Genomic DNA, 26,726 nt, shown 5'->3' on the forward strand with positions numbered 1-26,726 from the left:
CAGCTCAGAGGATTCACAACCGACAAGAGAATTTACATTTTTGCTTGACCAGTAAGTTTATCACCACGTTTTGATTTTTAATTGATGATACATTCCAAAAAACAAACAAAAAAAAAACTTTAAACGATTCATGTTTAGTGTTACAGTAACACTCCATTACAAAAAGTCATGCTACCTTAGTAACACCTGGGGCTAACATCTGCTTTTTTACAATGCAAATTACCTCATTCACTGCCAGCCTTCCCAGTTAACATGGATATTTGACTTCTAAAGCAGTCAATGACAGTGAATGTGTTAAATACAGTGCACATCTCATGCATGGAAATTAGGGGCGGAGCTATGGTCAGAGACTCGAGGAGGAGAGGGATTAGTGTAGTGAAGTTACAATCGAATCGTGTAGCAGCTTTAAAACTGCAAATATCCCCTTTAAGATGTTATGTTGTTAAAAATGGATATTGGTCAAGGTCCCACTTATTTAACCAGTTAGTAGAGCAATGAGTGGGACATGTCAAAATCACATCCTTCAAATGGGGGAGGGGGTAATGGAAACACATTTCTTGACTTATCAGTGGTATGTGTGCAAATGTTTGAAGAAGAAGAATCACCTTTTATTGTCATGAACATGCACACGAAATTTGTTCTCTGCATTTTACCCATCGCAGTGAACACATACACATGTTAGTGGAACACACTGGAGCAGGGGGCAGCTGAAGCGCCCAGGGAGCATTTCGGGGTATCAGTGTCTTGCTCAAGGACACCACAGCCGTGAGTCCGGGGGATGTTGGCGGATGGTCCAGTCGGGCTCTTGAATCTAGGTCCCCCACGGTGGCAGGCAATGATCTTAACCAGTTTCATTATTCTGCTATGTTTCAAGATGACTGATTCTGAGAACACCAACGGCACTTTGGTGATATTGACCCCGTAATAATGTTAAGATTCACCTTCCAGGCAAACGCTGGCCGTCGTCCTCCCTCAGCATTTTCCTTGCGCTCTGTCAACGAAGTTGCAGGCAAGTACACAGATTTTGAAGTTTTATCATAGAGGTTAAATTGTTCCCAGCTGCCTGCATGTCACATCATAGCCAAAAAGTGGACATTGAAGGCCCCCCGGAGGATCCACATTGTGTATGTGTGTGTATGACCTGTAAAGCAACATCAGGCTTTGCATTCAAGGTTTTCGGCTCCTAACGAGAGCTCCATCAACACGTCTAAATCCATCCATCCATTTTCTTTACCGCTTCTCCTCACAAAGGTCGCGGGCGCACAAGGGAGCCTATCCCAGCTATCATCGGGCAGGAGGCGGGGTACACCCTGAACTGGTTGCCAGCCAATCGCAGGACACATATAAACAAACAACCATTCGCATTCACATTCACACCTACGGGCAATTTAGACTCTTCAATTAACCTATCATGCATGTTTTTGGGATGTGGGAAGAAACCGGAGTGCCCGGAGAAAACCCATGCAGGCACGGGGAGAACATGCAAACTCCACACAGGCGGGGCCGGGGATTGAACCCCGCACCTCAGAACTGTGAGGCAGACGCTCTAACCAGTTGATCACCGTGCCACTTCTAAATCATCCCCGCAAAATTTGTTCTTTTTTAAAAAAAAATTCCTAAGACCCTAATGAGTTATGCAAATGTATGGCCTGTATGGAAAACATTATCATGCAAAGAGATGGCAATGTACAGGACGCCTTGTTATGTTAGAAAAATGCAACAGTGCCATCTAGTGACACTGCAGCCATTACAGTACAGCAAAAAGTGGTAAAAAGGGCTTTCTGTCGTTGTCGATACAATGTTAATGGCTCAAAGAAATTATTTTTTGGGGTTTCCTTAAAAAAAATTATAAAAAAAATAAAAAAAAATTTAAAAAAAGCTTGTTTTGGAGATGCAAGGATTCCACCCAAAACCCGCAATATCTATTAAATATTAATATAAATCTATTAATCTAATTATTATCTTAGAGTATGAACGACTCATTTCACTTTGAAATGTGCTCCAGATTTATTTAGTTTCGAACCAAGAAAATATCTTGATGCAAAAATGGTGAATATACAGACACGCTTAAAAATACCGTTGATGATTCTAACCTGAAAGGCACCAAAGACAAATGCTTCCTCCAAAACATAGCTTAAAACAAACGCAAGACAAATTAAGAGCAACACAATAATAATTAGCGTATTTTACTTCTCTATCACATTGTAACAATCTTAATTTGAAAGGTTAAATAAGACAATAGTGGTCTTGTGGGTGTCTAAAGCTTATTTTACATAAATACAATAGTCACTACTTTTCGTGTGCATTGATCAGCTCCCTTTTGTGACTACATTGTCCGCTATGTGTGCAAGGTCATAATAAAAAAAACATTTTTAAAAAAACCTACTAAATTCAAAGCAGAACATCTGACAAATTTCTAAAAAAAAAAAGTACATACACGTTTACAATAAATTACATGTAGTAGAAAACACAGCAAAGGGAACCACTATGTCCTTGCTTTCGGTTGGACGATGGCGATATGCCTGCGATTGTCTGCTGTCAACCAACAAATAAAAAACACAAGGTGTCACTTCGTCCTGTTCCCACACAATGGAAGTCCAATATTAGACGTTTTAATGCAGAAGCGAATGCGTCACTGTGTGTTCTTGTACCGTTACGCGATTGAAAATGTGTGTTTTTCGTAAGTGGGATTACAAGAGCATTTCATGTGGAACACATTGTTAGCACCGTGCTTTTGCTAATTTGGGACTACACTTGTATTAGCCAACCCATTAAACCTACTTCCTGGATGCACGTCTGGTCCCGCCCATAAACGCTGTAGCGTCTTCGTGATGGCTCCCATAGCGACGAAATCCATAACAGTTTTGTTGTTTTTAAGGGAGTCCTCTCCTGTCGCTCTCGCCTGCGTGTGTCATTTATGGAGCGAGATGGACACGTAGGACGTCGGGATGTAGCCTTCGTCCCCGTTGCTCCTACGGACGCGTGTCCAACCGTCGCCTTTGTCTTCCTCCACAACGGCCAGCACCTCTCCTTCCTGCATGGCGATGGTGCCTTCGCTGGCGCCTGCAAAATGGCCACAACCTTGATGACTAAAACTTCATTGCTTTACAAATAACTGCCACTACATGCAGTGATATTCAGAACTTTGAGTTTGATTGTTTTTTTTTTTTTATTTAATTATTTGAATCACAGTGGTTATTTTCCAGACTGACGGATGTCAATTTCTCGACTATTCTGGAATTTCTTTAGATTGTGTCATTTTGTTGCATCTTTTTTAGATCTTTTGTCTGACTTGATTTTGTTGGGACAGATTCTGATGAAGTGATTTCTTGACTGAACAAGTCTGGAGGTAATCATGCTTGGGTATAATCAGTGAAAATTGACAAAAAAAAAACTGTGATTAGCCACAATTTATTACTTAACAAGGGGCATAATTACTTTTTCCACACAGGGCCAGGTAACTGATTTTTTTCCCCCCCTCTCTTAAATAAATTTTAAAACACCATTTTAAGTTGACTTGGGTTATATTTGTCTGATATTTATATTTGTTTGATGATCTTAAACATTACAGTGGGGAAACTATGCAAAAATCTAAGAATTTGAAAAGGGGTCCAATACTTTTTCACGGAACTGTATATTATAATAATACAAAGAGAGGAAATGGGCGAGAAGGAAGAAGAGAGTAAGGATACTTCAGAGGGTGTTAGCAATGAATGAATGAACATTGTACTCGTGCATTTTGGTGACAGAGACTCCCCACGTGTCACTTTTTAGCTACAGGTATATATTAAATTATTATTGTAATATTGTTTCAATAAAAGGTAAGGAAACGCTGCTTTAAGAGAAAAATGTGAGCAAAACACAGCACCAGCGACATACCAGGAAAATTGTACATGGCAGTGCAGTTCCCAATGGGAACCGCCAGTTCCTCATCTTCAAAGTCGTCGTCAAACTCGGCATAGATGGCGTGGGAAGAGGCGTCGGGCGTCCCTCCGTCGGAGTGAGCTCCATCCGGGCTGCAGAGAACGCACACATGCGCACACAGACAAACGTGTAGGAAATCTCAACGCGTCAAACATTGGTGAGAGGAAGAGGCGAGAGTCACCTGAGCGGTTCGTGAGTGTCATTGTTGCTGAAGGAGTGAGATTTATATCGTGGCGTGTCTCCTCGACCTCCCGCCTCAGCCAGCCACGTCTGGAAAATTGTCAACCAGATTAGGCATTCAATTGCAATTACGTTCAATGCATGTGCATTTGGAGGGCTCAAACATGACACTTTTTACAACTGTGTGGCTGTTGCAATGATTCTACAATGTACATTGATTAAAGTAATCAGAAATGTGAACTTATCAAGTTAAAACTAACGAGTAATGAACGTTTCATTGTCGAAGTATGTACGGTTAGAATACAAACTACCTGGCTTCTACGAGGGGTAAGGCATTTATTTGTACAAATTCCTCATAAGACAACAATCAAGTATTATATTTTATTTTATTTTATCCACAAGTAAACAATTATGTATGTATGTTGCATACATCACTGTCCAATAAAAAAATTTTATTTTCTTTTTCATTTTATTGAAAACATGAAAAAACACAAACATTGAGTTTTTCATTATATTGCAGTCCCTCCAAAAATGTAGACATGAATAGATATATGAGTAACTACATGTCTTAGATGGATGAAATAAATAGGTTTCATGTATAGAAGCATATTTGCATAGAACAACAAAGGTGATAGCAAGTGCACTTCTCTTTGACTGGGAAAAAAAAAAGAAAAAGTAAAACTTAATTAGTTTTGACACATCACATTAAAATATGAGCTAATTTGAGCAAAAGCTGGTAATGTTATTAGACACAATTTTTTACACCGTGTATTAATCTACATTGTGTAAAGGTCTGTGTCAGTCGCTTTCTCCTTAACCGCCACCGTAAATGTCAGCTTTCAACAGATGCCACATCTGCTCAGTTAAAGGGAGGCGTTACTTTGACGTGCGGCGTCTAATTACTCAAGCGGCTTGTGATTTCATTGGCATCTATTAGAATGGAGGCCACTATTTGAGGAAATACTTCACGTTCAAATGTTCCGTTTTCAATTCTGGTTGAAAATCATATTGAATGTAAACCAGGTAAAACAGGTTATTCATAAAAATAGAATTTATTCCATGAAAATGAAATACAGTTTGATTACTTGCGCAGATCTAGTGCAATTTTTTTTTTTAAATTAAATTAATTGTAAATCCATTTCAACCTATATTCAATTGAATACACTCCAAATATATTTAATGTTCAAATGGATAAATTTTGTTTTGCAAATATTGACTCATTTTGAATTTGATGCCTGAAGCACGTTCCAAAAAATTTGGGACAGGGGCATGTTTACCAATGTCTTATGTCACACCTTTCCTTATAACAACACTCAACAAGAGTTCGGGAACTGAGAACACTAAATGTTTAAGCTTTGGAGGTGGAATCCTTCCCCGTTCTTTATTGATGCACAACTTCAGTTGCTCAAAAGTCCGGGGTGTCCGTTGTTGTATTTTGAGCTTCATAATGCGCCGCACATTTTCAATGGGAGAAAGGTCTGGACCACTGGCAGGCCAGTCTAGTTGTCGCACTCTTTTACTACGAAGCCACGCTGTTGTAACCCGTACAGAATGTGGCTTGGCAGTGTCTTGCCGAAATAAGCAGGGACATCCCTGAAAAGATCTTGCTTGGATGGCAGCATATGTTGATCCAAAACCTGTGTGGACCTTTCAGCATTAATGGTGCCTTCACAGATCTGCAAATTACCCATGCCATGGGCACTAACACACCCTCATAGATCACAAATGCTAGCTTTTGAACTTTGTGCTAATAACAATCTTTGGATTGTCCTTTTCCTCTATGGCTCAAAGGACACGTCGTACATTGTTAAAAACAATTTGGAATGTGGACTCATCAGACCAAAGCACACTTTTTCACTTTGCACAAGTTCATCGCAGATGAGCTCGGGCCCAGAGAAGCCAGCAGCGTTTCTTTGTGTTGTTGATATATGGCTTTCACTTTGCATGGTAGATTTTTAACTTGCATTTGTAAATGTAGCGACAAACTGTGTAATCTGACAAGGGTTTTCTGAAGTTTATTTTTAAGTTTATCAGTTTGAAAATTAAATATCTTGTCTTTGTAGTGTAGTCAATTGAATATAGATTGATAAGGATTTACAGATCATTGCTTTCTGTTTTTATTTACATTTTACACAACGTCGCAACTTCATTGGAATCGGGGTTTTTACTTTTACTTAAGTTGCACAAGCAATGCTGTTAACAAGATGATTTGCAAAATAATCATTACCACAGAACAGCCGTGTTGTGCTACTAAGGTCCTGTGGGTGAACTTAATTCAGAGATTGTAATACGTTGTACCTGCTCCCATCAAACTAAAAGGCATAATTGCCTCTCTCAGTAGGTTGCTCAAAATACTTCATGTTCAAATTAATAATTCAGAGCGCAGCCCATCTACCTTTTACTGGCCAAGGTAAATTATCAGAGCCCTGGAGTCAGCATTACCTCATACTTGTTTTGCTCCCCCCTGAGGCGTTCTATATTCAGATTTGTCTGATTGATTTGGGGTGCCAGACTGGTGGCGTCTCCCAGATCAGGATTCTTTTCATACACATCCTTCATCTTCCCCAGGGCCTCACTGACAGCCAGACACACAGAGAGAGAATTTTAAGAGTTTCATTCACAAACACCATTGTGTCACTACTATGTGAATACTACATTCACTCACAGCCGCCAGAGAGGCTCTAATGGAGATGTATGGGCACACATACAAACCTCTGATCTATTTCCTTCTGCAACTTTCGGCCAGTTTCCTCCAGTTTCTCGTGCAGCCTCTTCCTGCGCTGCTCCGGAGGGAGGTGGGTGAAGTCCTCAGTGACCGCGGGCTGCGAAAAGGTCACAGGAAGTCAACATTAACACTGCGGAACTTACAGAAAGAAACAACCCCCCACCCCCACCCCTCTTTCCCCCGCCCTAAGGAAAAAGATTATACACCAAGGCTCAAGTTTGAGTTCAGCTCACTTTCCAAAAAGAATTTGAATCTAGTCACAATTGGTCACTCTATACGAAGGAGTATTTAGGCCACACCGAAAAGAATTACATTACGATCTTGAAGTCATATTTTCAAGATTGCAGTCACAGTATTACCAGAATAAAGTTATTTTCAAAGTAAAACTAATTTTTGTTAAATTAGTTGTAGTATTACAAAAATAAAACTATTTAAAAAGCTGTATATTTTTAGATGAACAATGTATAATTCCGAAATGAATAGTTATAATATTACAAGAAAAAAGTCATACCTTTTCTTGTAAAATTGCAACTTTAATGTTGAAAATGTAAACATTTTTCTCGCAAAATATTTGACTTTATTCTTGCAAGGTTACAAGTTTAACCTCAGTGTTTTTTTTCCCCTCGGTGTTTTTTCCCCATTGTGGCCCTTTTCTCCGAGAGAACATTTAAAAGTAATATTTAATCAGCAATATTCTATTGTCACGTACAACAGTGAGCTGAACACCAAGGGTATTTTGTCACATTAGTATTTGCTTTTTGTTATTTTCGACTAAACTGTAATAGGGCCACACTGACTCGAAGAAATAAAAGATACTATGAGGAAAAAGTCCTAGAATTATGAGAATAACGCCACCATTTTAAAGAAACAGCCGTATTGATAAAAATAAATCTTAAGGTTGTAATATTATGAGAATAAAGTCATAATTGCATCAGGAGAAAGAATAAGACATGTTACAAGAAAGAAATGTCTACTGACATTCCTTTTTTAAAATGATTGCTTTTTTCTCGTACTATGTTTTAGTAGTATGGCAAGATTCATCCGATAATACTTATGGTATGGAATAGTATCAGTTTATCGTCAGTCCTCAATATATGTGGAACATGACTATTTGTTTTCCCTTGTAATCAGTGTGGCCCTGACACTCTTCTATCATGTTCCTTGGTGCAGAAAAAGCACCATTTTCCTTAAGATTGACCAATTGTGTCCTCCTCTCCTCCACCAACAAGTGACCACCTTTTCAATGCAAAACAAATAAAAAAGTAAAACTTAAAAAGCCAGCTGCAGTGGTTTGCCCTCTAGCGTTTGCTAGTCAGATTTGTTTCATCTTTTTGTATCGTATCCAAATAAGCATTTGCATGGGGAAGGTGGCCACTTTATGAGTCACCCACTTCGCAAACCCGCGCCACTAATGTACTCCATATTACCGGAATCCTCTCTGGTGTGAACTTCTGAAGGGGAAGGAAGCAGAAAGAATATATCGGAACACATTCCTAGTAATTGTAAAAAGAGGCTTTTTCCCTCCGCAATGGTTTCCAATACATGACGGATTTATGAAAGTGTGATGTGTATAACATTCTATATAAAGAATACACACACACAACACAATACATATGGACATTATGAGTGAAGCATGTGAAACAAAACATTTTAAGGATGAATCAAAGGTATAACAAAAACATGAAAATTAGACTTTACACCGATTTTATTGGGCTGATCGGTATCGGCCGATATTTAGCATTTTATGCTGATGGGCAGATCGGCTTTAATGTCATAATTGGCTGATCCCATCAATGATGTCATTGATCGGCTCCGCAAAAGACATTTACTCCGTGCCGCCGCATGTACAGTATATTTGAATCCAAAAGCTAGTTTATTTTTAGCCTTGTCGCGTGTCTTTTAACGTAGTATTGGAAATATCTGACGGACAATAAAGTTATTTTTAAAAAATAAATAAATAAACGTTGGCGGAGTGGAACAGACTAACACGTCTGAGACAGGCAACACGTAATGCCCGTATCAAACTAAATAATAAATAAATAAATTTGCTCTTTCACGATTACACTGTCAAGACTACTGCAATAAACTCTTGTATTCCGATACCACCGCATCCCATTTTTTACAATCACTGGGCTTTATCTTGTCAACTCAAATGCGACCGGATACACTTGTTACCGTGGTGACGACAACAAGAGTGGAGCGACCCGACTGTATTATAAGGACGAAATGGGGAAAAACGTGTGTTGGTGGTCACCGGTGCTCAGGACAGGAGAGGACGTTCGTTTAAGGCTTGCTTGAGGTATGTTCAAGTACTTTTAATATGATACGGCTCACAAGCAGCCAATAAAATGTTAAGTAGCCTAGCAAGCTAGTGGTACCACGAACGGTTGGACGTAAACATGCCGCCGTTCTGTCGAATCATGCTCTAAAGTTTCAGTGTGGGTGAAGTAATTTAATTACAATAAAGTAATTTAATTACAGTGAGTAAGCACCCATTATTTCTCTCATGTAATGTTGGTTTGACCTGACTGATTAGAATACACGATCTGACTAGAGCAGTGATTTCCAACCTTTATGGAGCCAAGCAACATATTTTACAATTGAAAAATCTCACGGAACACCAACAAACAAAAATGTCAAAAAGTGGATAGATTAATTACGGTATTTACTTCCTGCCATCTAATAGAAGACCATTCATTTGTTCTGTCTGTTACGATGCCTCATTGGCATAAATAGAGGAACAAAGATACATTATTTATTGTAAATATAATTTTTGGAGCAATTAAGTATATACAGTAAATGACCAGGTCATTTAAATAGACACATTCCTCCATCTTGTGATCGGATCGGTTATCGTTTTTTTTTTTTTTAAACTTGCTGATCGGCCCCAAAAATCCTGATCGTGTAAAGCCTAATGAAAATACAACAAAATGAACAAAGTGGTGCTTAGGTAGAGAGACAGCCCTGTGGAGACCCCAGCGAGTGACCGGCTCTCCTTTCGGGAGGGACTCACCGATCTCCTGAGTGTGCGGAAGGATGCGATTCTGGGTTTGACTGTCTTATTGATCTCCTTCAAACAGTACGACAGGGGGTCCCGGCCAAACTTGGGGGACGGGGGTCCGTTAACAGGCGAGGGGGCGGGAGGGGTGGAGAAAGGTGGGAGCGTGGAAGGGGAGAGCTGGTAAGGGGAAGTAACAGCATGACGCAGGCGGGTCGATGTACAGCAGGACGGGTGAGAGAAGGAAGAAGAAGGAGGGGTTGGAGGGATGCGGGGGGGAAAAAGGAGACCAACAGACAAACAAGGGGACAAGAGAAAGAAAAAGACACCGTCAACACCTTAAAGCACAACACGAAGCGAGAAGACAACATGACAGCAAACACACACACAGTCACATACACAAGGCCTTTGAGCTCATAACACATACGCACATAATGAAATAAAAACAACAACAGTAAGGCAAGCAGCAGTAGCTTCCCCCCGCACCCCAACTGTGCAGCAACAGCCCAACACCTGCAGTCACACTAATCTACCACTGGAGGCCAAATACACCTCTATTCTTCTATTACAGCTACATTAAAATCTAATGATAATTTTTATTTGGTTTATTTATTATTTATTTATTTTAGTGGGAATATACACTGGGCATACACACTTCAATTCTCATGTTCCTTAGGTTGAGAAAGGGTTCACCCCAGGATGGCGGCATTTCCAGTATAAACTGTCGTCTTCTGTGAGTATATGAATAATATCATAGCCAATATCAATCAGATTCATAAATAAGGAATATCCGTGAATCCAATGAACTAAAAATCTGTGTTTGTTTAACACAGGTGTGCATGTGCAGTAATCCAATCTGTCACTTAAATGACACAGGATACTTTATAGTCCCAATCTAAAACAGACCCACAAGAGGCCTCGGTATGGACTCTGAAACCCAGACACTACCATTAAGTGGAGGTGCCCGTTACCGCGAGAGTAATGGCGCTTTAAGTACAGTTGAGTGCTTGAAGTGAAGGGCTGGTGTTTTCAGGGCTAGATCCACAAAGTCCCTTCAAGTCAGCCTGCTATTCATCGGGCTGCGGGCCTAATTGGGAGAGCATGACTGATGACACACACACACACACACACACACACACACACACACACACATGCACGGCCGAGCGCAGCCTTGGAAGACATGCTGAGAGGAGAGAGGCGTTGAACAAGCAAACAAGGAATACAGAGGGGATCATTTAGTGTTGTGAATGGAACGGAGGGGGCACATGGAGTGGTGGTGGGAGGGTGACTAATCATATGACCAGCTGAACACCTATAAGAGAGAGCCACTCTTCGTGCCCTTTGAGGATAATTAAGAAAATGCCCTCCCCACGGTGAAGTTCCACTCCGCAGCTGTAGGTGGTGGTAGTGCATACTGCATTGTGAGCACCAACTGTGAAAACTGAAGATAAATTCCTCAACCTGCACCATATTTGTACCACCATACCTTCTAAAAATGATTGGTGGAAGTGGCAAATGTAGTTTTTACACAACCCCCACTAACAAACTGTACAATAAAAAGCGCACTCCGAACATAACCTCGCGCTTTTGCACTTGGCGGAGGTAACTAAACGCGCCAATTGACCCTGATTCCCGTTTTCCTGACCCGGCAAATAACATTGCGGCTTGCCCTCACAATGCCTACGATTGTCGCGCCAAGTATAATGGAAGCAGTGTGTTTGTGGATGCCTGCTGAGGAAAAATTCAATGTTGTTCAGGCCCTGTGCTGCTGAAAGCACAAGCGCAGCACAACGCTTGACTGCCGCTTGACCTGTGCGCAGCGAGGGAGGGTTGGAGGGTGTTGGGAAAGGGTAGGGTGCTCACTCATGCAAAGGGGGGGTGTTCTAGAAATAGTCCATGGGGTGCGATAGGGCATAATGATTAAAAAAAAAAAAAAAAAAAAAAAAAAGATGCATGCTGTGGAGCGTTACAGTAGAGTGAGGTCCGTCCTGGCTCGGCCCGCCATGCAAGGAGTCACCCACTAGTTGACTGCTGTGCTACTGCATTCATGTTTTGTATACACAGGTGCATCTCAATACATTTGAATATCTTAGAAACGGTCATTTCAGTAATTCAATTTAAAAAGTGAAAGTTACATGTTATATAGAGTCATTAAAAGCCCAATTCCTCCCAAGTTCATTCCATCCATTTTCTACACCGCTTGTCCTCAATAAGGTCTCTGGTAACCGCAACCTATACCAAGTGAATTTGGGCGAGAGGTGGGGCACTCCTTGGATTAGTTGCCAGTCCATTTCAGGGCAAATTCCTACCCAGATTCTATTTTAAAAAGCATTTAGATTGTGCCTAGTTTAATATTTAAATTTCTTGAGATGGGGAATTGGGAGGGCAGCACTGTAGACGAGTGGTTAGCACAGCCACCTCACGGTTTTGAGGATGGGGGTTTGGATCTGGGCTCCGGGCTTCCTGTGTGAAGTTTGCATGTTCTCCCCGTGATTGTGAGGGCTTTTTTATGGGTACTCAGGCTTCCTTCCACATTCCAAAAACATGCAAGCGTGGAAGGTTGTTAGAAGAAAATTGAAAATTGGCCTGGAGTGATAACGGGTGTCTCTCTGTGCCCTGCGGTTGAGTTGAAACCAGTCTAGGGTGTGTCCCGTCTCTGGCCAAAGTTAGCTGGGAAAGACTCCAGCTCACCCGCGACCCTAGTGAGGCTAAGCGGTATAGAAAATGGATGGATGGGCAATTCAGGGGTTTTCCTTAGCTGATAAGTATAATCAAAATTATAAATACAATATTCAACTTTATTAATGTATATAATATAGGTGTTTCGCTTGTTTTAATTGAACTGCTGTACTGAAAAAAAATTATGCTTCACACAATAATGAAATTTATTGATATGCACCTGTATGTAGTCAATCATGTCCGCTTTGATGACATGCAAAATCCTACCTTCGACTTTTTCCTCAAAAGCCAAAAGTTTTTGCCTCGGTTCTTTCCCAAAAGGTCAATGGGGCCCTTGGGGGTCCCCAGACTGCTGTCTGACGACGTCCTATTGATGCCTTGACTGAAGTCCTCAAATTCCACATCGCCCGGACGCTCAAAGCCCGACTTGTTCTGCTCGATGACCACCAACGTGTCCTGAATCACACATTGTGAGAGCAATCCAGTAGTTAACTCTGCAGTGCTTGTTTAAAGCCAACAGAAAGCATAAGTGACTCACATTTTTCTCACTGACGTTGGTGCCGGCTTTGGTGATGCCCTCTAGGCACTTGCCAATGATGGGCATCACCTGCTTTTCTGTGTCCGAGAACAGGATGTAGCCCTGCGCCAAATTCCGCATTCGCCGCTCATCCAGTTCTTGCATTTTCTGGTTCACACACACAACATCAACAGTGTTTTTGTGTGATGTGAGAATAGTTTTACGTTTACTTAAGGCAAGTAATCTGGAAGTGTAAAAGTGAAAGATAAATGAGAGGTATTCATTTAACTTTTAATATGCTGCACATTAAGCAAGTGGATGGAACGCTTGCCTAACAGTTCTGAGTTCGAATCTCAGCTCAGACCTGTGTCTTCTCCCCATACTCCTCCCACATTTAACAAAACATTTTAGGCTTATTGAAAAATCTAAATTGTCCAGAGGTAATCTTTGGTGTCATTTTATCAGGTTTGTAAGAAAATGTGGGTTGGAAATGCCAAAAATGTCCTTTTTTTTTTAAAGCAATTCTAGTTAGTCTTTTCCACCTGGCATTTGAGACGGTCAGATTTCTCATTATTATGAGACATGTAGATGAGCTTTGCTCTGACAGGCTCGCTCATCTTCCGCAATTTAAATATGGCTCTGATTGGTTCATACCTCATCGTCTGCTAGCGTCACTCGTGAAGCTTGGGGCGACCAAGCATTTATAGCGATGTCGTATCCTTCGATGCAACATTCAGACTTGCATTTGATTGCTGTGTTATTTATACACACTGAATGCACATTCGCATCATGTGCACCACATTGATACATTCCTCCCACCTCTGGCATCTGCGCGCTTGTGTCCGGCGAAGGTGTGCTCTGCGGCCACGGGCAGCGCGAGACAAGTCACCCTGGTTGATTCCTTTGATTTTTTTTTTTCCTTCCCACTTCTACTCCGCATATTTTGAGTTTAAGCTCAACATCCTCCCATTCATTCAAACTGAACCTGTCGCGATGATCATCGCTGGCGACGGATTCAAACTTGGATTTGGTGACGTGGGTAGGCACTTGAATAATGAGTTAACTTTTTACGTCACAAATACACTTACATCTGACCTTTATGTAACCTTTAAATAAATACCGCTCAAAACCTTGCACAAATTATTATCTTTCCAAAGAAGCATTCTGACTACAGCTCGTATAGCGAGTCTCATTAAGATGACTTACATTAAAGATGAGCGGCATGTCAGTGAAATAGAACTCCTTCTGTTCCTTGTTGAACTTTTGGAGTTGAGCGGCATAGTCGTTCTTACACTCCTCTGCGACGTGCGCTCTCATGTGAGCTTGTTGCTTAGCCTTCCGAGAGCGCACACAAAGAAGAAACGGTCATTGGCTGGATTGCATGCGACCTTAACATTTGCATTAAATGCATGATAAAGAAAATAAAAATAAACTCCACTGTTTTCACCTTTTCGACATCCGCCTTGGTAGCATTTATGTCCTGATCAGTCTTCTCAGCATTCTGCGCTGCACGCTCCGCTTCTCGCCATTCTCGCTCAAAGCGCTTTTTACTCTAGAAAGAGGACCGCAAGGAGGAAGAAGAACATAAGCAATGTCAGCATGCTGATTTAATGATATATGGCTTGGATTAAGGCTCTGCTAATTAACTTTTGGAGAGGACATCATACAGAATGGGTCCTTATTGTGGTTGCTGTGGAACAGACAAAAATTGTTTGGCCGCTCTCAGGCAAGAAGCATATTGCTTAATCCTCGTGTTGGGTTGGGCAATGTAACCTGCAGCATGCAATACAAAGTCAACTCATTTTAATCCTAAAATGTGACTAAATTAACAACAACAAAAAACTACATTTGTATGTGTAAATTTGAGCTGTAATATAACAGGAGAGTAAAGGCAAAACAAACTAAAAACAGTGTGACAGCGCAACTACTGGTTATACAACAAGAAAAGCATTATTGCCCAGTCATTTTTTAACTTTTTGGGAAAAGAAGAAAAAAAAATTACACCAAAAAACAAAATAATACAGTCTACACAAAAAATATATATATTTAGTGAGCACATTGTTATTTGTTATTAATATTGTGACAGTAAGTTAAAAATAACTATGCTATGCTATTTATGCGTTATACAATTCTGCTACTACAATAATATCAACAAAGAATAAAAACAGGGACGTGCGATGTAAAGTAAGTAACACTAAGAATACACTGTATGTACACTAAAAATACAGTGTTGGTGTATGGAAATATATCTTTACAAAAAAATAACTAAGACTGAAGTCAAATGTTACAGTATATGTATATAGTGGTATATCATTGTAATCATGTTTTATGATACATTTTTGGCCATAATTATCTTTCATGGTTGCTCAAGGGAGATCCTGCACTTCTACTGTGGGGTCCATTTTGAACCTCCCATTAAAATATGGGGGCCGGCATGTGGAGGAGGAGACCACACTTACGCTTTCTAGCTGTTTGTTGGTGCTCTCCAACGCCTGCTGGGCCTTCTTGGCCTCCATCAGATACTGCAGACATTTGTAAAAATAGAATCAGCGACAAGGGAAGGAAGGGTGGGGGCTCGGAGGGGGGGTTCATGTGACAGCGGGGGAAGACGGCCATGTGTAAGCACAGGGTAAATAGTGACAACACGATGGAAAAAAATTAAAATGGAAAGTACAAATGCCAGTTTGTCTGCCTGAGACGTCTTGTCTGCCGTCAATCTGATAATCCAATGAGACGGAGCCAAGGAATGACTTCTCGCGGAGAGACAGCTCATCACTGCATATCTAGTTTGGCTTCAATAAACTCCCACAATGTCCACATCACCATGACACACATGAACCGCCCCTAATATCTATTACAATGAGGACTAAAGTAACGGAATATGCCTACAGGAAGATAACTTTCTAGGGGAAAAAAAAAAACCTAACAATTGGCACAATCTCTGTTCAAATACATTCTAAAAGTTCAGGATTGGTTCTTGCACAGCACAACTCATCGAAGCATGCTTTTATGGAAAAGCGCCTTCCCCACAAAGTTGGAAGCATTCAACTGGACTGTAGAAGTCAAGTGAAGAATTCAGACTCAGGGGGAACTAAATTGTTTAGTCCACCTAACTGCTTAACGAACTGATTAAGAGGTTTGTTTCAATACCTTTGTCCACAAACACTCCATGGTATGCTCTGAGGCCTGGTCCGTATGTCTTGTTAATGAACTCAAATGACCAACAACAGTGTGCGAAATAATGACAAAATAACTTTTGACCCTAAGTCCACATTAAATTGTGACTATGACAAAGTTGAACAAGACCACAGCTCCTTCTGCTATTGAGTCAGGTGTCATTTGAAATCAGTAGGGTTCTTGCTTTTTCTTGCTGAAAATTTATGCTTTGACGTACTTAACATTCAATTGACTCGGATTCACGTGCATCGTTTTAACTCACCGACTTTCGCTCCTGCTTGAGTTCCTGCAGGTACTTGGTGAGGTTAGCGCAAATGTTCATCAGCATGTTCTCGGCCACCAGCTCCCTCTGGCCCGCGTAGTCGTTCATCTCGTTCAGGATGTCCATAAACGACTGGTAGCTAGTGAGCCTAAACGAGAGGAGGGGAGGAAAGGGAAAGAGGGCAGGTTCAGGAACACGGCGATGAAGCTTACAGGTAACACAGTGCACAGTCAAAGGGAAGTCATGATTGGACCTTCGTGATACCTTTATCCCTGCTTCTTGCAGAAGCGTTTAAACCTCTCAGACAGAAAGTTACAGTGCAGTACAATCTTGACGGTAAAACCTCACAATTTTTACTGAACATAACCCACTGGGTGGTGTACAATTTTAGTGTTGATCCAAATTAGGATTGTTGGGTCTTTGAGTATGTGCTATTCTTAAATGAAATTTAAGTTTGCTCACCTGCCATCTGGCTCATCTTTGCTGATCCGTTTTAGACTGAATTTCTTTGAGAGGTTCCTGAGACAAAACAAAAGTGCATAAAAAATAACGTGACCCAAGGTGCGTCAAAAACGGTGTAGACTGTAGACGTACACAATGCGGAGAAAGGTTTTGGGACATTTGGCTATTACACCTGCAGTGGAACTTCGGTTGTCGTGCCTAATCTGTTCCAGACAAAAATAGAATCGTACGAAAACCAAGGCAATATTTCCCATAGGAAATACTATAATTACAATTAATCAATTCAAGTGTCTGGAATTTAGACACCCAAAAATATTAACAACAAATATTTTATCGAAAATACCTGTAGTTTTACATACAGAAAACTGTGTGAAATAAATATAAATGACTAATGAAGTAGATAAATTAGCTTTTAACACACGTTTACCTTTATTGAAGACTCTTGATAGTGTATGGAATATGGCAATGAAGGGAGAGAAAAGACCCCTTTTTGTACTTTGCTAGGAGTTCTCTCTTGAATTCTATCGTGTTTCTCGCCTTCTTTATCAATTGGCTGGCACTCGGAACAGATGGCAAGTTGTATTCCACAATTCAAACGTTTATTAACAACTCAAGGCAATAAATCCTCCTGGTCTGCTCGGCAACACTCTGGCAAGGTGGGGCAACATTGGCGCAACATATCCTGTCAAAAGTTAGGCCATTCAAAAAAATAAAGATTTTAAATAGTGCTTGTTTATTGAGTGCGACTGCTAAAGAAGCCATGACGTGGCCAAAGAAGGTGGGGTGAAACTGTTATGATACTGCTTGCTTTTATTTTTAAGCTCTGACTTTGGATGTGTTACACCGATGTTGCCGAACACATCGGGAGGGTTATGTATAACAAAAGCATGTGTACGCTTTGCCGTCTGTTGAAAGCTTTTAACACAACTTACGAAATCATTCTGATGAACATGCAGACTAGTCCAACTTCTGAGGCGTGTCCTAATACGTTTGTCCACTTAATGCACATTGCATCGTAGTACAAACTCAGCAAGAGGAAGTTTGGGTCAATGAAAGTAAAAGTTGAATGACATCATGCAGATACACATAATAAAAAATGTTTTTTTTTAAATAAACAGCCCATCCTCTTCCTGGTGCTGCTCTTCTTCCTCATTTCACTCTTCCTCTGACCACATCCTGTGTCATGTGCCCGTCTGCTCCCACTTCCTCAGCGCATGCTCAGCGAGTGGGAGCAGCGAGGATGAGGAGGGAGCAGTGGGATTGCAGCTGGAGAATGAGGCCAGTGTGTTCCGATAGAGTCATGAGACTAGACAAACATGCCATAAACAGCCCTTTCAAATGTGGACGCACACATGCACACGCACTTAAAAAAAGATGATGCAGGAGAAGGACAAGGCCCACCTCAGCTGCTTGGCATAGTTCTGCTCAATCTCCGTCCTCTCCTTCACAAATTTCACATACTTCTCCACCAGCTCTAGCCCGGAGTGAGTGTGCTTCTCGATGACGTCACATCGGTCCTTAAAAAAATTAATAAATAAAAACGTTTACAAAGAGCACAAGGGACAAATTAGGGAAAAGAGACGCTGCAGGATGTGAATCATGTTGAGATAATGTTCCACTGGCTGGAATGCCGTCAAGAATCTTGCTTCATGTTACATACCAGAAGTTCCCACCGCTCCTATTAAAGTAGCATAGTTACTGTTAAACATGCATATAATTGTACATTTGCATGAGCTGCTTGTCCAATATTCCATTCATAAATGTGTCACGATGTTACAAACTCCGGTGCAATTATAGGTTCACGCCCACATCACACCCTCTGCCATAAACTCACTCGAACACTTCCTCGTGTCCTTTTTCAACACCAGCATTCCAAATGTTCAAATAGTAGCCATTTATGGAGCACAGAACCATATTTGGTAACTTGCAAACTCGACATGGACCCCACACAAGTCGTTATGACGCACAAGAACCATGTGATGAAAGGCCATGATGTTAGTGGATGCAAGAAAGAAATAATGACAATTATTATACATAAAGAATATATGATTATCATAATTAAAATACATGCATCAGGGTTTCCCACATTTGTGGCACGCCAACACAATTACATTTTGGGCACCACGAATAGATTTTGGCTTTTGCTGAGCGGAAATTGTGCCTACAAACATGCATGGTCCAGTGCTACCAATGGAAAAGGTAGTGTAAAGCCCTGTAAGTGTTTATATTGAAAAAGTATGCATATATGTATTATATGATTGTATTTTTTATTGAAATATGTTTATATATTATAAGATATTCGTTAAGTCTTGCAGTAATTACTTTTCCCCACGGACTGTTACTGCAGAGCAATAAGCACAAGCCAGGAAGAAAGAAGGTGTAAAAGACAATATTGAAAATTTGGGATCCTTTCACACTAAAAAAAGAAGCCCATGTGCGATGCGCCTATTGCAAAGCAAAACTGGCTTAAGTTACACAACAGCATGCCTACGGTAAAGTAAACATTTATTCACAGTATATTGAATATAACCAACCATTGTTACTTAGAACGAATTACAATCCCTGCACCATTAGGATAGACACCACCACCGGTGCACTTCCAATCGCTTGATTGAACGAAGGCAACAAAATAAACACAACCCCACATTCACACACGACGCAGAGTCACTCAACACGCAGAGTGGCTAACGGTTAGCCTGTTAACAGCCAGACTCCCACGTCCCTCAACCAGCTTGGCCCTACTTGCTAAAGTCACATGCATTCAGTCACAGACACAGGGATAAGGATGCAACCCCAGTTGGACCAAAAAAAAAAACTTGGACCTCACATGCATATAGTATTGGTGTTATGCATAAAGCTCTCAAATATATATCAATAATACAATAAATATATTGTCGCTACTCCGCGGAGTTCATCTGTCACGGGGGTGGTCTGGAATGTAGCCCCATCTTAAAAAAGAGATTACTGTACATTTTTTATTTATTCTATTTACAGTAATGACATTTTTAATTGTCATTTGGTTGTCGTGAATGCAATTAAGTAGCAGAAAAAGAAGAGGAACAAACAGCACAAATCTCTAAACTGGATGTTGTCTTGACAAACGTACTTGCTGAATGGCAGCACAACACTGCCAAAACTCATATAGAATGAATTAAATGTGTATCCATGTCTACAATAATGCAACTAAGAAGCTTAATGTGACCTTGTTAAGCTCATTGAAATTGTTTTCATATCCTGGTAATAAGGCCGCAAGTTATTGAATGAAACCACTTGCTATGATATGAGGCATGACAAAAGCAAATTGCTAACAAATGTAGCATGAAAAAAGGATTTGTTTATTGTGTTTCACCTCAGCTGGAAACCTAAACATTCTCTGTCTGGTGGAACTAGATATTCAATGAAAATAAAAGAGCACGCTCAGACAAGCCTTTCAAGAGTGAGTGACGAGATTGCTGATCGTCTCTCACGGTACATTCCTAGGCGTCATTTGCGGCCAGCGATTGTACTGAGGAGAAGCTGGGAGGTACAGGGGAAAGTACATTTGGAAAGGAGATCCTGACAAGTCGGGCCAGGTCCTGATGCGCCCTTCCGGAGACGACGTTTCGACTAATCACAGAACAGAATAAAAGGTTAAAACAAAAGGTCATCTCAGCTGCCTCGCTGAGGTCATCATGCACTGCAATACAGTACAGAGCTTTCTGGGAGGACTAAAAATGAAAATTAAAAAGGAGGCCACGAGTGTGGATGATCCCTAATGCCCAATTTAAGTGTCAGCTGACTGGCCCGCCTGAGGCCATCAGCATGAAACATCAAAACGTGGTCATATTTATCTACGGTCCAAATAATTAGGTTGTCTGGAACATTTTTGGAAAACAGGGACACATCATTGTTTGTCACATTTTTATTTTTAACGAAAAACAGAGTTCACACACTTTTTCCTCTCTGTCCTGTTAATGTTTGTGTGGTATTAGTTTTAGCAGACTGTGTGTTTATTCTTCTGACGTAGATGAAAATCAGACTACATTTGATGACCAATTTATGCAGAAATTTAAGAAATTACAAATGGTTGACATACTTTGCCCTCCCACTGTATGTGGTTTAGAGAGCCCAAATGTCCACCAGCTCACATTTCACATCATGTCGTCACGTCATTAGGTACACCTGCCCAATCTTATACAGAAGCTGTAAAGAAATGCCTTTACAATGATATTATATATAATATTGCTCAGTTTTGATTTGTTCTTGTGAAAATAGTTGTGTTAAGTGTTTCAAATATTTTGTTTAACACATTTAGCTACATGAGAGGGGCAAAACATTAGAAACATCACTGTGGGCAAACTACAACCACAATAATAATAGATATTAAATTAATGACAAAACTGAGTGGGTTTTTTTTAGACGGAATAATGGATACAGTTTTATATATACTAAAAGAAACATGTTCCCAAGTGACACATTTGTGGTTTCAAACTACTTCAATCAAAAATAACCAGCATTTGCTTACCAAATGCAAAGAATGAGACCGATTGATCTTTAATCACATGACTTAGCATTGATTGCTTAGTGCTCAAGTACGCAAGAATTACAGTGATAATTATCTCTGCAAGTCAACTGAACAGCTCATCAAGCAAGACATGACGATATGTATCCGTCCCCCGGTAGAGGCCCTGTTCGCGCTCGTGATCAAGTTACCGCGAGCAGACACACTGGTTTTGCACACCGCGCACCTTTTAATAGCGGTGGGATTAAGCGTGATCAGTGGACAGATGCCAGAGAAGTGACTGTCGAGGTAAACCTTAACAGAACCAGTGAAAGGGGAACCTCCAAATTGGAACACGTTTCATGATGTGAGTTGACTTCAAAGTTGTTCTCACTTAAAAAAAAATAATAAAATACAATTTTTCCCATGGGAAATCATGTCAAGGGGATTGTTCATTCTCGCCATCATAATTTTTTTATCTCCACAGGTGTAAAAATAACTAGATAAATAAATGAACTAGTGTATAAATAAAACTAAAAGTAAAAATAAAACTGCTCACTATTTGACGACAGACATGTAACAGACGGAATTTCCAAGCCAAGCTTCTCTGATTATTTCAATGCTGGTCCGTAGCCATTATGCTTTCGGCTATATTCACGTTAGCATATTGTTCATAAACATTATGAAACAAAGTGTACCGTCAATAATTCTTAATTATGCACCCACCCCACCCCCGCGAATAGCAAAATTCTGTGAAGAATTGAAGCTCATTATAATTGCTATGACAAAAAAAAGCTTAATGCTTATAAGCGAGGGAGGGGGTCAAAAAAAAAACATAAGCAGGGGATGGAGAAAAAATACCACAAATAAGCGGAGGTTCAGCGAATAACGCCGGATAGGTTCCCAAAAAAAAAAAAAATCTGCAAATGCCGAACTACAAATAGTGAGGCAACATATGTAGACAGACAAAATAACAATACTCACGGGCCCCATATTCTTCATCCTCTGCAAAAAATGACTAACATTACTATTATTGTAACTCACTGAGTCAGTTGTGAGACTCTTCAAGTGTGTCTCTATGTATGTATTATACTGGTCTCTGGTGGCCACGACCCACAAAACCAGGAGAAGCACAGATTAATGGCATTTCCATTAATTTCAATGGGTAGAATTTGAGATGAGTGTTTTGAGTTATGAGCATGGTCACAGAATGTATTAAACTCATAAGTCGAGGCACCGCTGTATTTACTTTTCGATGAAACTACAACATTTTCACCAAAATGAATCCTAAAGCTGGAATCAGAACCTCTGCTTCATCCTGGCGCTACCACCATCCAATCAAAGTAGGGCAAAACTAATTAGACTGTTGCACAAGCACACAGAATAGAAAAAGGGACGGAAAACGTGGCCCGAGGGGGGAAACGCTGTAATGAGGTTGCAGTCTCCCAGTCTTTATCTCTGCAATGCAATTTTGCTTGTCAGAGAATGTGCATAAGCAAGTTGCATCAATGTGCTTACTATTGGGTCTACTAGTGTCCAGTTGTCTTACTAGCTCCAAGTAGCTGCAGCAGCCAGATGCTGACGGAACCATTGATCTAACCACGAACTAAAAGAATCCACTTTGTGGAATAAATGTGGAAAAAAAACGGTACGAATAAGTGTGACAGCATACCGCTTGGGACAAGAGAAACATTTCCCATTAAAGATGAGCCCAAGTCATTTCCGTGTTTCGTTTCTATTAAAAAAAAAAAAAGCGGCTAAAGGAATGGATGGATGGAGGGATGGATGTTTGAAGGTCAGTGCTGATATTGTGCAAATGTGACAGAGAACAATTTTGTACTGTATTGTTGAGATATAGCTAAAAACTTTTTCACTATCTCAGCTGGCTGAATGTTTCGGGCAGGGCTTTTAGCCCTGTGATGACAGTGCGCTGGGGCGTATACTTTCTGGCATGAGGCCCTTCCCCACTATATAACTAATGAGCACGGTCTATGGCTATTCGCCGGAATTGCGGGTTACAATAACATCTTGGCCTATTTCTAGCACAACTACATCATACAGTTAGCCATCAAGCTATGCCTACAACCCGAAAAATGCATTTTCCTTGAAGTGTTTTTTTTTTTTTTTTTTAAACTTCTCTGTGATGTCAAATTTCCAACACATTTTGGGCCTCTTTCGTGGGTTTTTACGTGCTTTGAGGCCATATGCATCTCCGTTTTAGGCTCTGTGAATAACAAAGGGAAATGGAAACAGGGCAACGAGTGACTCGACTTACACCTTTTTTGGGAAACGGGCCATTGTTCGACCGATTTTTCTGCTTTGACTTGCAAGCGCGGACTTGAGATACGAGCGCTGTGTGGTGGCAGTGACTCCTCAACTCACTTCAACCAGCAATTTGGCAGCTACAATGAGTGAACAATTCTTCAACAAAGAGGCTTTAAGCTGTTTTTCTGCCACCCCCAGTTAACGTTTACTGTCAACTTAACATAAAACAAAGAAGCACCTTGTGTATTGAAAAACAACACATAGCTTAGCCTTTCAGTCCGCTAGCTTAATACCAATACTAAATAGCATCTATGTAGCTGTGCTTTAACCATTTAAGCAGTGGATTGTCCGCATATGGTGCAGCAACACATGTAGACAGACATAACAGGACTTACACATCATATATTCTTTGTCCTCTGTGTAGAACGATTAATACTAGTGCCATTCTGACGAGCTGAGAGGGGAGTTGGGATGTCGCAATGAACAATATATCCATCTGTCACTCCCCAAGGTGGCAAAGATGGGCACACCAGAAAGGGCAGCACAATGGCCATTTAACTGATGCAGTGGCAAAAACAGCTGAATTGTATTTAACTATGTCATTATTGTATGTTTTTATAAAGCACAATATTATGGAGTGCTATTTTTCCACATTAAAAATAATACAACAATTTTTGTTTTGTTTTTTTCTTTGGGGGGGAGGAGGTTGGAACAGATTAATGTCATTTCCATTCATTTCAATGGGAAAAGATGCTCTCAGTGTTTTAGTCACACAGTAATTCTCTCTCTCGGGTTCGAGTCGAGTCTTACAGCGGTTAACTTGGTTTTACACTTGCAGGACAGCTACGACTGTTACAATGCACAATGTCGACTCGCCTTAAGCAAGCATCCCTCTCTCCACTTCTTAATCATTACATCAAAGGGTGAGTGCAGTGGGTTCATATAGTTTGATTATACAGCAGGTGACTTCTTTTTACACTTTTGTACTGCTAATAAAGGATTTATGACAATAACAATTTCAGTTCACTTTGCAAACAAATGAGGAATGGACTGCGTTCGGCCTTGTAGGTTCCACTCCATTCAAAACCATTCAAAAGCAGTCCCGTGTACAATCACTGTTGTGAACTGACCTTTAGATGCAATTGTTTTATTACCGCTCATAAAGCATTCCAGATAAATCCAGCTGGAATAACTCACAGAAGCCAAGTTGAATGACTGCTAGTAGAGAACTACAATTATTAACTATCATGTAAGTTGTTTAATAAAGACCTGCTGCCATTGTTGTTTACAGCTCAATGACAATGATCTAATTTTGGCTACCAGTAATTTCAATTTCTTTAATATGCATACCTCTATTGCCATGTTTTTCAGGCTTATGCACCTTGAATAAAAATGTGATTAAAAGTATGTACTACTGTACTTACTGTAATATTTGAGATGTGTAGTTGTTGTTTTTTAACTGCTTCATTGCTTTTACGTCTTTCCTTTATGTTGTTTTTATGTGTTGAGGACCACAATGTAAATAAGCTCTCGGTCTTTATTGTGTTTTTTTTTATTTTTTATCCTAGTTAATTATACTTGATTGTATGTCGGGAAGTGCTAATGTGCTCTTTTCTGTGCCATCATCAAATAAATCAAATGCACCGTATGGGTAACATGGAAGCCTCCGGTGCACGTGAGTAATTTACAAACTTGTGGAACAAATGAAGGTTGTTTTCAAATCAAACACGACGCTGAGCATGCGGATTCATCTCTATGGAAGCCAAGTGTCAACAAGGAAATATGTATTCCCATGGGTGCAACGTAACCCTGCGGGCCAACTCTAAATTGGATGCACGGAATGGAGCACACAAAAAGAGATGACGTCACAACCTTGATGTGCAACTCCACTGGACGTGATGTTCGGACATAACATTAGGTCCAACCTGCACGATCTCATGAGTCAGACATCACAAAGTGGACACGGATTTTTTTTTTTTTTTTTTTTTGCATCACGTGTACCTAATGAAGTCTCCGGCGAGTGTCTCATCGTGCAAACGTGGACTAACTTTCCAAAACTCGTAAATTTCCAACGGGCGATGCGGTGACCGCGAACGCACCATACCGAGGAATTAAAACAAGAATAGCAGCTAGCGAAATCCAACCAAAAGCTAGCAAGAACGAGTGCCCCTGACCGCGTAAATTAACTCGGCAGCGACTCACCCAAAGCTCGGTGCCCCAGTCCATGTTCAGCCCGCTGGCCAAGCCCTCTCGACCGCCCCGAATACAAAGAACTTCTCCAAAGTTGTCCGAGTATAATCCCCCAAAGGCGGACTGCAGAGGAACACTACCCGTCGTCGCACTTCCACAGCGTCGCTCGCTTCCTTCAACAATTAAGTCAAGCAAACCGGTAACATAATTGGCCCATTAAAGCCGTCTGACAGCTGTTAGTCTAGTTTGTCCAAATATTTTTCATAGCGAAGGAAAGAAGGATAAACTAACTGGGTTTCATATCCGCGTCACTCCCAAATCCTTAAAACCTTAAAGGGCCAGCGCACCCAAATTTGACGGCAAGGCCACGTCCCGCCGGCACCGCCGTGCGCGTGCTCGAACGTGCTCTGCGTCGACGCGCACGTCGAACGTCACGTGACACCTGACACAACATTAGGTACATCTGCGCTCTTTCATGCTGTCCAGTGCAGATTTTGTTCAATTCATTTTGTGGCGTTTCTCTTGGCTGCGCTGCTTGCAGTACGTGGATGTTAACCCGATGTAGCAACGGGACTGTTTCTTTAACCAATCAGATTTCAAAGCAAAGCTGGCCCTTATGGCGTCAACCTTATTCCGTCCTCTGATTGCTTGGTCTAAGCAAAACTTGTTACCGTACAAAATATACTCAGTGCACACATTAAATGTACTTTTTATTTTATTTTTTTCCCCTGTTAGATAAATATTGATTCAAAACTGCTCTGGACTAAATACACAAACAGCCGTTTGGACAGACCCCCCCCCCCAAAAAAAAAATTACAAAAAAAAAAAAAACACTGGGCGCCACTAAACCCTTTTGATATCTAAACT

General features: G+C 40.7%; 1 protein-coding gene across 6 annotated transcripts; it reads right to left on the bottom strand.

Annotated features, from left to right (window-relative positions):
• Positions 1–1,988: 1,988 nt before the first annotated feature.
• On the bottom strand, positions 1,989–26,199 carry trip10a (thyroid hormone receptor interactor 10a). 6 transcript variants are annotated; one of them, XM_061748605.1, is made up of 16 exons: positions 25,872–26,199; positions 18,326–18,441; positions 16,925–16,981; positions 16,463–16,610; positions 15,483–15,545; positions 14,471–14,575; positions 14,230–14,358; positions 13,045–13,191; positions 12,774–12,962; positions 9,843–10,007; positions 8,257–8,280; positions 6,817–6,926; positions 6,547–6,679; positions 4,106–4,194; positions 3,880–4,016; positions 1,989–3,063 (listed from the first exon to the last, which is right to left on the bottom strand). In XM_061748605.1, the coding sequence occupies exons 1-16, from the start codon at positions 25,893–25,895 to the stop codon at positions 2,912–2,914; spliced, it is 1,788 nt and encodes a 595-aa protein (XP_061604589.1). In that variant the 5' UTR covers positions 25,896–26,199; the 3' UTR covers positions 1,989–2,911. The 6 variants fall into 6 exon arrangements, with proteins under 6 accessions (XP_061604589.1, XP_061604591.1, XP_061604590.1 ...); XM_061748607.1 differs by having other exon boundaries at positions 17,857–18,441; positions 25,872–25,904; XM_061748606.1 differs by lacking the exon at positions 8,257–8,280 and having other exon boundaries at positions 25,872–26,198.
• Between the last annotated feature and the right edge of the window lie 527 nt (positions 26,200–26,726).

This window comes from Phyllopteryx taeniolatus, chromosome 16 (assembly GCF_024500385.1).
Source record: "Phyllopteryx taeniolatus isolate TA_2022b chromosome 16, UOR_Ptae_1.2, whole genome shotgun sequence".
Lineage (NCBI taxonomy): Eukaryota > Metazoa > Chordata > Actinopteri > Syngnathiformes > Syngnathidae > Phyllopteryx > Phyllopteryx taeniolatus.

Coding starts and splice junctions, on each gene's coding strand:
- trip10a (XM_061748605.1), bottom strand. CDS start 25,895: ATGGACTGGGGCACCGAGCTTTGG. Junction 16,611..16,924: donor AAAGATGAGCCAGATGGCAG/GTGAGCAAACTT, acceptor CCTCTCGTTTAG/GCTCACTAGCTACCAGTCGT. Junction 13,192..14,229: donor ACATGCCGCTCATCTTTAAT/GTAAGTCATCTT, acceptor TGTGTGAACCAG/AAAATGCAAGAACTGGATGA.